This window comes from Panicum virgatum, chromosome 4K, assembly GCF_016808335.1.
Source record: "Panicum virgatum strain AP13 chromosome 4K, P.virgatum_v5, whole genome shotgun sequence".
In the NCBI taxonomy this organism is placed as follows: domain Eukaryota; kingdom Viridiplantae; phylum Streptophyta; class Magnoliopsida; order Poales; family Poaceae; genus Panicum; species Panicum virgatum.
The window spans coordinates 39,386,951-39,402,313 of record NC_053139.1 but is presented as its reverse complement, the minus strand read 5'-3'; the positions used below and the strand labels follow the sequence as shown (position 1 = coordinate 39,402,313).

The window sequence follows — 15,363 nt, the reverse complement described above, 5'->3', positions numbered from 1 at the left end:
ACCGCTAGTCCCCTCTCTGTCGCGCGCGCTCTTTCGCGAGCAGCCCGCCCGCGCGGGTTCCTCACCAACATCCGGCTTCCCCCCGCGCCCCCTCTCTCCCGCGTAATCCAACCGCTAATAATAACCGCTCCTCCGATTAGCGCCATCCCCACCGCTATAATTACGCCCCCGCCTGCGCGCGCGGGCCTATCAGCCCTAGCTGAGCTAACCCGGCCGCCTCCGCTGCTCGCGCGCGTGTCGTCGTGGTCGTGTCTAGTCAGCTGCAAGCTAGGGTTAGGGTTTGCTGCTGTTGCTGCGCGCGCGCGCGTGCATGCGCGCGGGCTGGGCGCGGCAGGCATGACGCCGCAGCGGTCGCCGGCGGGGGGCGGAGGAGGGGGAGGGGGAGGGGGCACGCCGGCGCTGCACTACCTGAGCGCGCCGTACGGGGACACCACCTTCACCAAGATCTTCGTGGGGGGCCTCGCGTGGGAGACGCGCAGCGAGGGGCTGCGCGCGCACTTCGAGGCCTACGGGGACATCCTGGAGGCCGTCGTCATCACCGACCGCACCACGGGACGCTCCAAGGGCTACGGATTCGTGAGAACGCCTTCCTCCTCTTCTTTTTTTCTTGTCCGTATCTGCTGTGCTGGCTTTGGGGGGTGCTTGGCCCGTACGTCTTTTTCCTTTTCTGTTGGGGATCAGGGGTCTGGTTCGGTTCTGGAGCTAGAGGTTGCGATTCTCTGTGCGAGGATGGAGTTTGTGGGTTGAATTTGGAGGTTCTGGGATCAGCGGTGGCTGTGGCTGCTGCTGCAATTGGCGGCGAAGGTCTTAGAATTTGGCAATTTTGCATTCCGTGCCCGGAAATTTGGTGGATTGTTGACTCATTAGTGATAGAAAATAGAATCGAGCGGAGGAGTTAGATTCTGTTACAGAGAGGAGTGAAAAGTTCCCCTGTTAAGCATTTCTAGGGTTTATGTTGGTTTTTTTTTTCAATCACTTGGTTCAATTCTGACTTGTCGGAACTGGAATGAAATTTAGTATCCCCCCAACCCCCTGTGATTCAGGGAACTATTTGTATTTTGATAGGGGTATGCTGAAATCAGTGCAACCCTTGGGGTTTCCAAATTCAGCTCAGATATTTCGTCTTTTTCCTACTTTTGATTTTGATTTTGATTGGGTTTCATCTTAATTATGTTTGGAGGTGTGTACAGGTAACCTTCCGAGACCCAGAATCCGCGAGGATGGCCTGCATGGACCCGTACCCGGTTATTGATGGGCGGCGAGCTAATTGCAATCTTGCCATCTTAGGGAGGCCTGGTCCAGCTGTGCCTTTCGGTAGGTCTGCTAACTTGGTTCCCTGTTTTCCTCTATATATTTTTCTGGACACCCTATTTTCCTAATTGCACAGCTGTCAAATGCACATACGATTCTTTCCAGCTGCTTAAGCTCTTGGTGGAATCTAATTTCTTAATCAATGCCCAATTCCCAATGTATTGGAGTCATCACAATCATACATTTTCAATGATTTCGTAGTTACAAAACTTGATGCGTAGGTTTATGCACTGCCCCTTCTTTTCAACTAGTACTAACTAATAGTCTTGTCACTAGTTCTAAAATAAGGAAAAGGACTTGTCAGCAGAGGTGCAGTAGATATTTAATTCCTTGCCTGCACATTCATAGCACCAAAGAAGGCCGTAGGATCTTCTACAAGCTCATGTATTATAAAGAAGCATTAGCTGTTATATAAACAAACCAATACAGCCAGTAGTGCCCTCTGGCAACTATGTTTGGGCCTTTGGGGTTAGTGTTGGACTTGATGAAGGGAATAATTGGTAGCAGAAAGAGTATGAGCTGGTGGGTGGTAGAAAGGGTTGGGGATCATCACTGCTTTTAGATACAAATTGGCTACTTACATGTCAGACATATATTTCATAGTCTGCAACTTGGAATGGCAGATATTAATCATCAGAAGATAAACATCTTTGCTTGTGATGGAATGCAAAGCTTTTGAGATGTTTACTGTTTATTTATGGGCCTAAGTGGATATTTTTCTATACACACTGTCACACACAAAGAGAGAGGGTAGTAAAGTAGCAATGGTTTCTTAAGTTTACTAGAAAATTATTGGCTTGCACCTTTTCTCTCAGAAGATTACTGACCAAACCCATCAGTAGAAAGTCTAAATTGCAATATAACTACACGATCCATGCACCAACAAATTTCCCTTATACTGGATACCTCTGCTAGTCTCTACTGCAAAAGCTTATTGCTAAGAAACTTTCTAATTGCTTAATGTAATGTATGCATGTTTACCATTTTAGCATGTGTTTGTGTGTATTCAATTGTTGTGATAAAATTTCCCCTGCTTTTCAATGTGGTAGTAGCACCTGTAAGGCCGGTCATCCCATACAATGGAGGTGTGGCGGTTCCAGGGGGCATGTATGTGCAAAGCCCAACATATCAGCAACCCCCTTACAACTACTCACAGGCCTTTGTATATCCTTCTTATGGGTAGGTTAACAGTTCATTCGATGCATTGTTGGCAAAGATCATGCACAGCTATGAATTTGATCTCCTGTTAACCTGTGAATATCTGGCATGATGATTAAAGTTGTAGCTAGCCTGGAACTTATGATTGGCAGGATGTAGTGTAGAAAATTTCCCCACTTGCAAGAATACTTTTTTTTTATTTCCAAGTCATCAGCTTAGCTGTTTAAATACTGACCAATTGTTTTTTGATGCAGGCCATCAACATATGGACCTGAATACTTATATCAGCAGGTGGAAAACTCCAGAACCATTAAACCATATTTTTTTCTTGTATAATATAAAGAAATGAAATTGTTGCTCATTTGTTTTGTTTTTAGCTTTGTAGAATGCATATGGTCAATATGTTGGACAACAGTATGTTCCAGTTTATGGTGGCCCCAGGACAGTAGGCCCAGCAGTCTACCCGTATGGGCAGTTTGGCCAACCGGTACCAAGTGATCATGCTTATTCTCCTGGTTATGCGCCAAGTCATGTTCTCCCACTATCGAATCAGAATGTTAATGCTGCAAATGTTGTTCGCATGCCACCTGTTCAGCAACAATTTCCTCCAGGTAAGAAGTCCACTGTTGTGTTCCATCAAACATACTTGTCCAAGAATATCTGTTATATTGCTCAGGACCATCTTATCATGCTCTTCCTATAATTTGTAAAGTACTTTTGTGAAAACAGGAGGCCCACGCCCTCAGCAACAGATTTTGGTCCCTGCTCGTGCACCACCATTCCCACAGAACAACATTTCTGAACAAGCATCGGGCTGACAAGGATGCCAGAAAGTGACAATTTGAGGTGTGTTTACCTCTCAAGTACTCCAACACATGTTCCCATTATTCTGTTGTAACATCTTGTTTCCTTCTCTGTAGGTATCCTATACTCTGCAGCAGGACTAAGAACAGCAGAACCGCTAAATTGGGCGGCATGCTTCTTTTTCTTGCAAAAACTGTTTTCTTTTGCACTCTAAAGGTTAGTTATTGCATTTATCTAACATCTAAAACATGCCCTTCTGTTAAAGAAACTAGGGCATCATATCCTGTTGCATCAGTACTAAATCAATCTATCTGTTTCTCACTATATTCCAGGTTGTCCTTATCCATGGTTACCTGAATTCTTATAATGTGAACGTCTCTGATCTGTCCCGCTGGATGGGGCAGTTAAGTGCTGAGAAACTGAAGATGAAGCCTCTCTTTGCTCAGCTTCTGTCAGTGTCTGTACATTCCCCATCTCCTGCCAGAAATTCTGATAGCTGGTGGTCTGTGCCCGGACCAAGTGGATGCCGGAATTGGAGTCCGGCTTCCAACCTGTGTATAATATAGGTCATGTAGGTCCAAATCGTAGAACAGGTCCATTCTTTCGAACATCTGGTTGTGTATATACATTCCTTTTCTGTCCTTTTTCCGTATCTTTAGTGCATGTTTTCATGTCGTATTAGGGTATAGGTTTTTCAGCGTCACTGTATCGTTGGTGGGTCTTGTACATTATTATCCTGAAACTGTAAAATTATATATCACCTATGTTAACTGTAATCAAATAATGACAGCCCTATCCTGGGAAAGAATGTGATTTGTTGCAAGGATGCAACGACGAAAAAACAGGGGAATATTTCACTATATTGTCAGTCCGTTTCTCTATGAATAAAATACACACATATGACCAATATATGTTACGAAGTAGCGAGCCAGTAACTTAAAACGATTTCGATCATCTGATGTTATGTACACTCAATCTCGGCCACCAGCATTTTGGGTTAAAATTTGCCTCGGTGCAGAACATTGGTTCCATATCCATCAGTCTGCCCTCGGTACTCATTGAAATGAATGCTGCTTAGACTTATCCCAGAATCTGCAGCATTTTTATGGAAGCCTGCGAAGCAAGAGAAACAGCTCAATTCACAATTGACATTCAGATGTTACAGGCTTACAGCACGTTAAGAGAGCACCTAGAACCAAAGAGAGATTCAACCTTGTATTCGATCGTTCCAAATGTATAACCAGTTGCACCTGGGGTGTGCCGGCCTATTGGTTAATCCCTTTTCAGGTGATGGGCTGAACTACAGCATCAAAATGAGTCACAAAACTGTACATTCTGCAATCTGCATGTGACAATCTTCCATTATACTCGTATCATGGGGCCTATAACTGATTGGAAGATATTGTAGAGTGCGAGTTGAACTTCTCCCGAGCTATGCTCGCAGCGGACCAGATCAACAAACAATGGGAAAAAGCAGGGTAATATTTTGCCAAAAGACTCCCTCTCCAGATCGCCCAGCAATTTCATGACTTGAAGGGTTAGCAAAGCCCTAGCGGCCAGTTCCTCTTTCTTAGTAGTACTCAGTGGCACGGCACAATTTAGAGATGGATTTCTTTGAGATGATTCATCACATGGTTCGTGTCTTGCGCACTTCAGATAGGTTTGCAGTATTTTCTTGCAGGTATTAAGTACTTGTGATTCTATGTCCATTTCTTCCGACAGGGAAGGATAGTCATGTTGCAGAGCTTGTAGAAGTTTGAGGTAACTCTGGTAGGATTCATTCTCAAAATGGACAGTAGCTGGCTCAGATACCTCCAAAAGGGAACATGCTTTATGGAATTTCATCTGCAAAGAAGATTCAGAGCTCACTTCACTTGAATATGTCGCAATATCTGACACCATTTCCAAAAGAATGCTCATATGCTCAGCACGAAGATATTTTCTGTGCTCCTCGTATAATTTAGTAATGCTCTGCGTGAAAGAAAACAAAATACTGTCATGTTACTATTGTCTGACAATTTAGTGTAGGAAAGGTAAGATGCGTATAATATGATCGATTGTATTGCAATGAGCCCCTTGGGCGGTATATATAGGAGTACAAGGCTTGGAGGGCAAGGCACCTCACCTAGAGATAAAGGAAAGCTATCACGGGATTACATCAATCCTAAACTACCATATCTGGAGTTGCCTAATATACTCTAACATTTAGAAACTGTCATGTTACTATTGTCTGACAATTTAGAAACAAAGATTGACACTTCCAGATTATATGGACAAATCGTCTAGTCGAACCTAGTCGCCATGGGACCGATCAGACGACTAGTCGCGATTAGTCGTCGATCAGGCCGATTAGTCGAGCTTAGTCGGTCCTAGTCGTCTGCCTAGTCGTCCTATGTGTCCCAGGACCGATATGATATATGTACTACGTATTACTTAATAAAAAGCAAGTATGAAGGCAACAATAATAGTCAATTTTTCACTTATTTGTGAGAGATGATTTGTGAACTGTCCAAACTCTGTATTCCTGTCCCATAGTCCATATTCCTGTCTCTCAGCCTCTATATACCAAAAACCTAATGGGCCACCTTGCCAGCCCATCACCGGCCGAGGCCCACAACTCAAACAGCCCACAAAACAATCTCAAGTCTGATCGTTTTCCAACCTGATCGTGCGACTAATCGCGACTAGTCGGACGACTAGAAAACTAGTCGCCCAGACCTACTCGGTGTCCTTTATCGGGGTCACCGGACCGATAAGCCTGACTAATCGCGACTAATCGCGATTAGTCGGACGACTAGATAACATGGTTGTCCATTAGTTAAAAAGTTTTATTGTGTGACCTTAAAATCAAAATCTAGAATAATGACATGCATAGTGGCATCTTAACAGAGACAAACAGCCCTATAGAGGCAACCGGGGAAGGTTCAGTTAAAAAAGTAATCAGGATATGCCAATGCTTGCAGTTGGACTGCATTGCCACCACCATCACAAAAAGGCCCAGTCAGTCACAGCTGATAGCCTGACAGCCTGAAACCAAGGGCGATTAGGACGTACTCAGCGGCTTTAAACCAAAATCTGTTAGTTTAATTACGCCATTCTATCTCCAAAAGTTTGGTTCTTATTCCTAGATCAATTTTATTAAAGCCAACCGGTACATAAGGGTATGCATGGCACTTTTGAAAAAAAAAAATCAATACCTGAATCACTACAAGCAGTAGGGCCATATGATTCTTCAGTTTGACAATAGCATAAGAAGCCGTCTCCATATTTGCTTCCTCTTCATCATTACTGTACATTTCATGATCCAAATATTGCTCAGTTTCTGAATAAGAATCAAGTCTATCTGGGATTTCAATATCTTGCATCATCCTTAAAATTTTAGATAATATGACAAAGGTATGTTTCACCGATTCTTTGAAGCAAACCAATATCTCTTTCCATTCCTCCCCAGAAAGTTTGTTACCAACCCCCTCCGTTAAACGCATAATTGCAGATACACCAGCGGTAGCACAATGCTTGTAGGGGCTTCTGACAAAATTTGTGACGATGGATGCAGTTCTAGCAAGTTCTGGTCGTACCAGATCAAAGAAATTAACAAACAAACCGACCAAGCATTTCATTGCCAACGTTTGTGTTTCAAGATCAGGTAAATTAGATGTTGAAATCTGATCATTGGGAGTGGACATTTCACTGTTAAATAGAGGATAAACAATACGTTCAAAGATATCGATCCAGATCGTCTGTGAAAACAAGTGTCCATGATCCTTTAAAATATCAAAAAGTACTCCTACAGCACCCTTCTTAATAGTCATTCTTGGATCAGTTGTCAACTTGGCTAAACCTGAAATGGGAAAAAAAAGGGAGGGTATCGATTTAAAATGTTCATGTGCTTCAGAGTATCATCATCAAGAAGATTCAACCTGCACGATAAATAAACCAAATATTATAATTTCAAGGTGCAAAAGAATGCTGTACCCGCAAGGAGAGGCACCCAGAGGGAAACAAAACCATCTTTGTGCACAGTGGCATTTCCACCCAACATGTCTGAATTCCTGGGTCGTTCAGCACCTCTATCTTGACAAACAAATCCTTCCTCAGCAAGTTTTACAGCACAGAATCGGAGAAATGCGATAGCATTGAGATTGGCATCACTGTTAAACTGGCTACTTGTAAATGCAATAAGACAAGTAACACAATCAGTGAATGTTGTAGTCTCCGTTTCAGTTATGTGATGAAAATAATCTCGAATAATTTTTTCTACAGTCTCAAATGCCAATAGAACTGTGCTTCTTGTATCATCAGCAGCAGCAGAAGTAAAAACCTGTAAGTCGATGAAATTTTAAAAGACAGGACACAGCAGCACTAACTTGCAGATAATTTTGAACAAAAATATCAGAATGAACTAAGCATAAAGATCAATACGTACCATAAAAACACCTTTCCACCCAGACTTTATGTTATGAACTCGACTCAGAACCATCTGTGAGACACACCTAACAATAAGCTCTCGTACTTCTGGAGCATTACTCCTCTGCATGACAACCACAAAAGGTCTAAGGAACTCATTTTGAAAGTTGTAATTTGCCAATTCCTCCCTTTCTAGAAACTTCATGGCCAGCTGCCTCAGAGAGTCCATCACAAATATAGAGACAGAAAGATTTTCCAACAACCCAACAGACACAAAAAAGTCTGACAAAACTTTCCAAATCCGTGACCACACCAGACGTATGCGGTTCATATTGTAGTGCCTGCAAAAACAAAGTTTGGAATTAGAGTAGCCAAAAGGCATCAAGTCACGGCTGCTGTTGCCATAAGTGAAGATATGATCTTGTAGGTGGGTCTGAGAAATTTCTTACGCAATCTCTACTATTTTTGTAAGGCAGAAGATACGAGGGTCCATTGGAGACTGCAACTCAGTCATTGAGACCTTGCAAAGAGCATTCACAAAAGCAACAATAGCATCACTGTTTAATCTTCGGCTGTGGGCAAAGATATGATTTAACTCAACAATGCCAATCTGATCCAACAAATTTATGTTTGATAGGAAATTATTGATCTGCTCAGGAGTGACCAATGCTGACACACTGGCTTTTGCTACTGTGCTGTCATAAGTGCCTCCTCTAACAGCAGCCATCACAGCAGGATTCTGAAGAGCATTGGTTTTCTTGGAAGATAAAACAGAAGCAGACTTCTGACTTTTATCTTCTGATTCAATCAGAGGAACTGTCAGAAATGAAGCATCAGTAGGAACCCCTTCTCCAAGCAGATGTAAATGCTCAAACCGTGATAAACAAGTCAAGACATGCTCCCAAGCTTCCTGCAAGTAATTGCCATCTTCGATTGCAATAGATATTATAGCCTGTTTTCATGAACACAAGGAAAAAATTATCATCCCACTACTTTGAAACAGCCAGATCTGCTAAACAAATGTCTCAATAAAGTATAGCATAAAGAACTATTGCAGTAGTTCAACAATTATGTATCACAAATATTGGATAGTATTGAGTTGCATGCACCAACCAATTCAACCCAAAAGCTTAAGCTGATGGGAAGAGGTGGGCAATTCACTTATACTTCAACACCCCCCCCCCCCCCCCCCTCATGTGCAGGCTACCTCAAGCCTCAAACGTGGAAATTAGGAGTTGGCTGCAATTATTTTATTTAATCGTGCCCGCTAGGATTACAACTCTAGACCTTTGGCCCTGATACCATATTGAGTTGCATGCGCCAACCAATTCAACCCAAAAGCTTATGCTTATGGGAAGAGGTGGGCAATTCACTTATACTTCAACAGATAGATCCTCGACAAAATAAAAGGAACCCCCAAATAATTATGAGTCTGCCCCTACTTTGAGGCCTACTATGAGTTTGCCCTCCTTTCTTCACTTTGCCCAATCACTCCTGCTGTTTCTGAAATGTTTGAACCATTGCCCCTGCAGAAACAACAGGGACAATGGTGCAAAGTGGGAAAAAAATTCCAAAAAAGGAGGGCAAATTCATAATTAGGCCCCAAAGTTGGGGTAGCATGCAAATGCTCCGAGGAACATTCAATAAGTTCAAGATTCAGCAGATTCATCTCTCTTTTTTTTCTTTTGAGACATGAATAAGCATATTTGTTGATAGCCATTCATTACATATTGGAGAGAACATCAGAAAAATCCAGAATATCACTTTTTCGATGGTTTGAACCCCCACTGTGCTAGAAAGTAAAGCATCATTAATTCATTATATTTTGCAACAAAATCTTACGGGGACAAATAAGCCTTAATACACCTTACTAAAAATAGACTGCTCAGCAACAAATTATCAGAAACCTTTAAATTAGAAAAGCAATATGCTTTGTGTGGCCTCTTACCTTCATAGCATCAACATTTTTTTGCTTCATGTCTGCAGCAGAATGGAGGGATGTGAATTTAGCTATGGATGTTAAGAAAGCATCCCTCTCTGTCTGCATGCACATAACAGAAGTGATATGCACAGAAAATCTTAATCCCTTCAAACATTGTGATGTGGCAGCCTTATCGTCACACTGATCAATAAGGACACTGAATGCAGCCATCATAGGAGCCCAACACGACTCCATCATGAATCTTAAAATGGTTGCATCAGAAACAACATAAAATGTGGACCTGTATTATGCACAACCTCAAATTAATAAATGCCGCTAAGGGCATAAGTACTTGAAATGACAAAATCATAGTGATCTTACTCTAATTTCCCACGCTTTGCTTTGAATTTTTCCTGTATGTGCTTGATGAGCAAGTCATTGGCTCCTACAGCCTTGTCTTCCACTGGTCTCCAGTTGACAAAGTTGATAATATTGTCCAAGCCTAGAAGCCTACTTACACTATTGGATTGCTTGGTTTGTGCAACTGATGAATCAGCACTCATTTTGATTTCATTGTTGACAATCTGGTCATAAAGTGCACTCAGATAATCTTCTGGCAAATCCTTCCCATCATTTATTCCTCTGTTGTTGCGCATAAAATCTGCCTTGGACATCTGCACAAGAAAATGTAAATTACTTCATGAATCATTGCCAGATGCTAGAAAAATTACCATTAACTCACCTTGTTCTTCACCATTGGATTATGAGCATCAGTGTTTAGCAAGATCACAGAATAAGCAAGAACATATGCTGTATCTGCACTAGTAAAAGCATTTGGATTGCATTTACAGTAGCATTGAGCAAATTTCTCCATGATCCGATCAATTTTTTGAGCTTCTCCTGGTAATCTGAAACCTTGTAAGAAGAACCTAATTGCCTGACCAAAGTCCATCCCTTCGAAGTTTAATGCGTCCACATAAGCATGCATAACTTTGAGGGGAAAGTCATCTCTTTCACCCAAATAGTCGCCTACCATTGTTGCATTTAAGCCAGCAGTATTTCTCAAGAAAGAAGCCACATCTTCTGGAGACTGGCCTATCTTCTTGCTCCGCATGAGAAAATCAATACCTTTCGAAGGTTTTTTATTGAACAGGGCGATTCCTTTCTGCAAAATGAAAATTTAGACCTATCAGTAATCTCAAAGACAGACATAGTTTAATTGAGGAGAAAGCCAAATTCAAGTAAGCAAGCAAACCTGAAGTTCCATCTTGTAAGCACGTCGCTGCTCAAGCGAGGAAGAGTCAGTTACGTCTGAATTACTAGTGTCAAACTGCAGTTCATAATCCATCCCACTCCCTTCTTCTCCATTATGGATATTTTGGCTGTCCATTGAATTTAGATTTTCAGAACTGCCGGGAGAAAATTCACCAATTCGAAGTTGTTGGTCCATCCATGCGCTCATCGACTTCATAATAGTTGCAAGGCACTTGACAGACCCAATCCTAAATGTTTGGTCTTGTGCAACAGTTAATGTTGTTGTAGATCCAGCAGGGACACCTAAAGCAGTCTTTAGCAGTCCATTGACAATCCTGTGAAGATCTGATAGAATTAGCATGCTTCACCGTATACATAGGGAATAGCAATTGTGGTATAGCAGTAGTAGAAGAGAACTATGCTCATTGTCAATCTATTATCTTATTATTTGGCCAACAAAAGGAGCCTCCACGTTCGCTCTCAAGGCCTACAAATTATCACGTTAATCGGAGAAAAATAGCAAAATAAAAATTACCCACCACTGCCATTACGATAAAAATTAGCCTAAAATACCCTTGTGCCTAATTAAAAATCACCCACCAATGCCATTATGAAAAATTAAATATAAAATACCATTTAGCTATGTATCAGTTACAAATATATACTATTAATAAAAACTAAAGCTAACAACAATCAATCAAAATAAAATGAAAATAAGAATAATTATCTGCATAATATTATTAAAGCTCAACAAATCAAATTGTTATTATAGGTAGATCATAGTTGAATTGTTTTAATCAACAATAAGACATAATTTACAATAATAAACAGGATGATGTATGGTAAAAAAATAGTATAACCTTTAAGTAAGGATACAACGACATGCAAATTTTTGAATTTTCAATACTAGCCGCGCAAATGCGCGGGCTATACGCCTATTTCGTTATATTTGATAAGAAACTTAACGAGTAATACTGATCATAAAAAAGAAACTGAAGGAGAATGCCCATCTGGAAAAAAAATTATAACGTACCTTTCAAAAATATTTGGTGCATCGACATCACAATCGAAGTTCACAAAAATATCAATAATAACCTGAGGTTCTTTACATATCTTCTCCAGAAAGTTTAGGACTGTCATCTTCTGCAAAAAACTAGGCTGGAGGACATTTTCAAGAACTCTTAAGATAAGCATAGGAAAAAACATTCCAATTTCCTCTTTCAAACCAGATCTAAACCTTGATATTAGACTCATAAAAATGGAACACAATAACTGAAAGACACTCATTGCAGACAAGGCACTGTTCTTCAACAAGGATAAGCAAAGGTACTGCTTAACAGCTTCAAGGTACCTGCATTAATAGGATAAAAAAAACTGTATCAGTGATCTGTACTCTGTTAGTGCCCATCAGTACTTGCAGTTCTCATTCTAGTCATATGACAAAACTAGTTGAGTATCAATAGCTGGAAGCTTTAGCATGTACATGAGTACATCAAGGGTATCTGATATAGACACTAAATCTGTCCTTGGAAAACACAATCATTGCTCCTTTACCAGCTAGATCCTTGCCGGAACAACATTTATGACAGCTAATTGATGGAACACCGTCCCGATACTCCCAGATAGTTGATGGAACAATGACCTTGCTAACACTCTCTTATTACCTGACCCAGTGACTAAGTGAAAATCATAGACCTTGCTAACACTCTCATGTGTATGCTGGGAAGGGCTGGGATTCAAATCATAAGGGTTTACTTCAAATTCAAGCCCTAATTTCCTGGACAATGCATCTTGTTCAAACAGGCCATCTGATCATTGTTGTTATTATAGATAGCAGTAAAATGTTTCTACATATTCCACTTTACCCTTCCTGGCTTCCACAGTTCTACCCTTATCATTTGCACTCTTCAAGACTCATTGCAGCAATAACACAAAAGAAGATAGTTGATGGAACATTGCAATAAAATAGAAATCGATGATCAGAACTGTCTTGGTATGGTACATACTTTTCATTTGTCTTCCAGAACGGTCCTGCATTGTCAACAACCATCCTAACCAGCTCGAGTGACAAAACCTTCCCCCGCAATAGCATTGGATCATCAGGGCTATCAGGTGTACCAAACTTCATCGACAACTTGCAGATGTTCTTGAACAAAGCCAGGCCGTCCTCCCTAATTTTGCTCATTCCACCATCCTCCCCACCGCCTTCCCCCTCAATTGGTGCCGCATCCACAGGGGGTGCCTCCTCTGGCAGGTCGCTCCCCTCCATGGCCTCATTTATGAACACCTGCGCCGCCTGGACGACGCTGGAGTCGTTGAGGCTGCGGTCGGAGAGGTCCATCATGTCGGCGGCGGAGACAGTGCGCACGCGCACGTCCATGGCGTCGGCCTCGACGCGCGCGAACACGATGGCCAGCACCTGCGCGATGGCCAGCTTGGCGCAGAGCTGGTTGCCTCCGCTGGCGCTCCCGAGGTAGACGTTGTAGCACGCCTTGACCACCTGGCCCAGGCACTCCCCGCTGACGGAGACGGCCGGGCACCGCGCGAACGCGACGAGCACGCGCAGCCCGGCGAGCTCGAGCGCGTCGTCGCCGCCGCCGCCGAGTGAGACGCAGGAGAGCACCGCGGCGAAGAGCCTGGAGACCGGGGAGGGCGGCGAGGGGGCGGAGGGGTCCGCGGCGTCGACGTCGCCGTGGAGGAGGCGGAGGGAGAGGAGCCCCGCGACGCACTCGAGCGCGGGCTCGGCCACCTTCGGGGACCCCGGGTCGAGCGCGAGCAGCAGCGCGGCGAGGGCGGCGTCGGCGGCGGGCGCGGGGAGGCCCGGGACGGGGGAGGCGGGATCCGAGGGCTCGCCGGGCCCCGGCACGGGCGCGGAGGAGAGGAGGTCGAGCGCGGACTTGGAGGCGGCCACGAGCGCGGCGTGCCGGCGCCAGGAGGAGTGCTTGATGACCTTGTCGAGCGCGCGGGCGAGCACGCGGGAGCCCGGGGAGGCGCCGCCCGGGGCGCCCTCGGCGTCGGGCTCCGACGACGACATTGGGGGCGGTGACTGCGGCGCGACTAGGCGGCGGTGGCGGGCGGGCTCATCGGAGGCGGGGGTGGGAGTACGGGAGATCTGGTGGCCGGTGACGCGTTGCTCTGCTCTGCTCTGCTCGGCTGCTGTTTGGTGCCCGGTTCTGGAAAGAGCGTGGAAGCGGAAGGGAAGCAGCGGAGGTGACTTGGAACGGATCAACGGAGTCGGAGTACGCTGCGAGTATTCGGGATGGTGTCGTGCTGTCGCCCCCTGCTTGCTTCGGGGCGAGGGCTCTCCGATCTCTTGTTGACAGAGTTTCCTCCAGGTTCATTTTGATCTGCTAGTATTATAATCTGGCCCAGTTTAAGTTCCAGCGCAAAAAAAAATTTGCGTTCGAATCTTACTAATTTCAAGTATTAAATAAAATCTATTTATAAAACTTTTTTACACAAATGGATTGTAAATCGCAAAACGAATCTAATGATTTTTCCACCAAGGACTGCGCCCGAACTTCATTACTTCAAGAAGTAACGAAATTACAGAAGTACCAGTTTATAGGTTCTGCAAAGAAAAGGAATGGAGTAACCAGCAGATTGCTAGCCCGACCAAAAGTCTAAGGAGCCAGAGTCTACCAAGCGGGGGACACAGCCACCCAAACCGAAACAAGACCAAAACCTAAGCCAACAAAGACTACCACCAGCCGGGAATGCAGAGGGCAAAAAGTACTGAAACTATCTCCTGCAGAAAGAGGGAAGCCAGCTCGCGTCTACCGAAGAAGAACCAAACCCGCGTCTTCAGGGGGAGCTTCCTGTGGGTGGAAGGACATAGCAGTGTTCTTTAGAGCTTCAGCACCCATCATCAGCTCCAACTTGCCTTGGAGCTTTTGCAATCCTGCCCAATAAGAGAGAAAAGATGATGCCAAGCAGATGATCTCAGTAGGAGATCGACATTTCTTATCTTCAAAACAAATAGAGTTTCTTGTTCTCCATAAAGCCCAACAAATGGCTGCCAGACCGACCATGAAAATCTTTTTATGATGAGGCATGTATTTAGCAGCCCACACCCAAAATTGTGAGAAGGAGGATGGTCTACAATCAGCTCCAATTACAATAGAAACTAGACTCCAACAGTATCTGGCCATTGCACAACCAAAGAAAAGATGCTCAATAGTTTCTGGAGTACTGCAAAAGGAGCAAGTTTGATCTCCCTGCCACCCTTTTTTGGACAAATTGTCCTTAGTGAGAATAGCATTAGACTTCACTAGCCACATAAATACTTTAATTTTCAGAGGGATTTTTGCCTTCCAAAGATTTTTATTTTTATCTTCAGTATCAGCTGCCCATAGAGAACCATATTGGGATTTGACTGAGAATTTACCATCTCTTTCACCCAGCCACTTGGGATAGTCTCTTTCACTTGACAACGCACAGGGAGCCAACATATCCCTCAGCTTTCTCACGCTCTCCTGTTGTCTCTCATCTAGCCATCTTCTAAATGA

At 43.6% G+C, this 15,363-nt stretch overlaps 2 protein-coding genes across 4 annotated transcripts; one reads left to right on the top strand and one right to left on the bottom strand.

The window, feature by feature from the left end:
* On the top strand, positions 1 to 4,133 carry LOC120703952 (RNA-binding protein 38-like). 2 transcript variants are annotated; one of them, XM_039988167.1, is made up of 8 exons: positions 1 to 576; positions 1,191 to 1,314; positions 2,364 to 2,490; positions 2,724 to 2,760; positions 2,855 to 3,080; positions 3,199 to 3,315; positions 3,390 to 3,489; positions 3,606 to 4,133. In XM_039988167.1, the coding sequence occupies exons 1-6, from the start codon at positions 337 to 339 to the stop codon at positions 3,285 to 3,287; spliced, it is 843 nt and encodes a 280-aa protein (XP_039844101.1). In that variant the 5' UTR covers positions 1 to 336; the 3' UTR covers positions 3,288 to 3,315; positions 3,390 to 3,489; positions 3,606 to 4,133. The 2 variants fall into 2 exon arrangements, with proteins under 2 accessions (XP_039844101.1, XP_039844100.1); XM_039988166.1 differs by having other exon boundaries at positions 6 to 576; positions 2,361 to 2,490.
* On the bottom strand, positions 4,084 to 14,035 carry LOC120703951 (brefeldin A-inhibited guanine nucleotide-exchange protein 1-like). Of its 2 annotated transcripts, XR_005687326.1 has the most exons (12): positions 12,862 to 14,034; positions 11,889 to 12,206; positions 10,857 to 11,190; positions 10,344 to 10,766; positions 9,983 to 10,275; positions 9,629 to 9,902; positions 8,130 to 8,632; positions 7,700 to 8,021; positions 7,249 to 7,594; positions 6,471 to 7,114; positions 4,486 to 5,244; positions 4,084 to 4,386 (listed from the first exon to the last, which is right to left on the bottom strand). XR_005687326.1 is itself a non-coding variant. In XM_039988164.1 (11 exons), exons 1-11 carry the CDS (start codon positions 13,887 to 13,889, stop codon positions 4,636 to 4,638), a joined length of 5,094 nt encoding a protein of 1,697 aa, XP_039844098.1. In that variant the 5' UTR covers positions 13,890 to 14,035; the 3' UTR covers positions 4,112 to 4,635. The 2 variants fall into 2 exon arrangements, 1 of the variants encoding a protein (XP_039844098.1); XM_039988164.1 differs by having other exon boundaries at positions 4,112 to 5,244; positions 12,862 to 14,035.
* Between the last annotated feature and the right edge of the window lie 1,328 nt (positions 14,036 to 15,363).

What these genes read in the sequence shown, in the direction of transcription:
- LOC120703952 (XM_039988166.1), top strand. Translation starts at nt 337, where the DNA reads ATGACGCCGCAGCGGTCGCCGGCGGGGGGCGGAGGAGGGGGAGGGGGA. An exon ending in GCTCCAAGGGCTACGGATTC is followed by an intron (nt 577 to 1,190) that starts GTGAGAACGCCT and finishes AGGTGTGTACAG; the next exon opens with GTAACCTTCCGAGACCCAGA. An exon ending in TTTGTATATCCTTCTTATGG is followed by an intron (nt 2,491 to 2,723) that starts GTAGGTTAACAG and finishes TTTTTGATGCAG; the next exon opens with GCCATCAACATATGGACCTG.
- LOC120703951 (XM_039988164.1), bottom strand. Translation starts at nt 13,889, where the DNA reads ATGTCGTCGTCGGAGCCCGACGCCGAGGGCGCCCCGGGCGGCGCCTCC. An exon ending in TTCTGGAAGACAAATGAAAA is followed by an intron (nt 12,207 to 12,861) that starts GTATGTACCATA and finishes CTATTAATGCAG; the next exon opens with GTACCTTGAAGCTGTTAAGC. An exon ending in GCACCAAATATTTTTGAAAG is followed by an intron (nt 11,191 to 11,888) that starts GTACGTTATAAT and finishes AGATCTTCACAG; the next exon opens with GATTGTCAATGGACTGCTAA.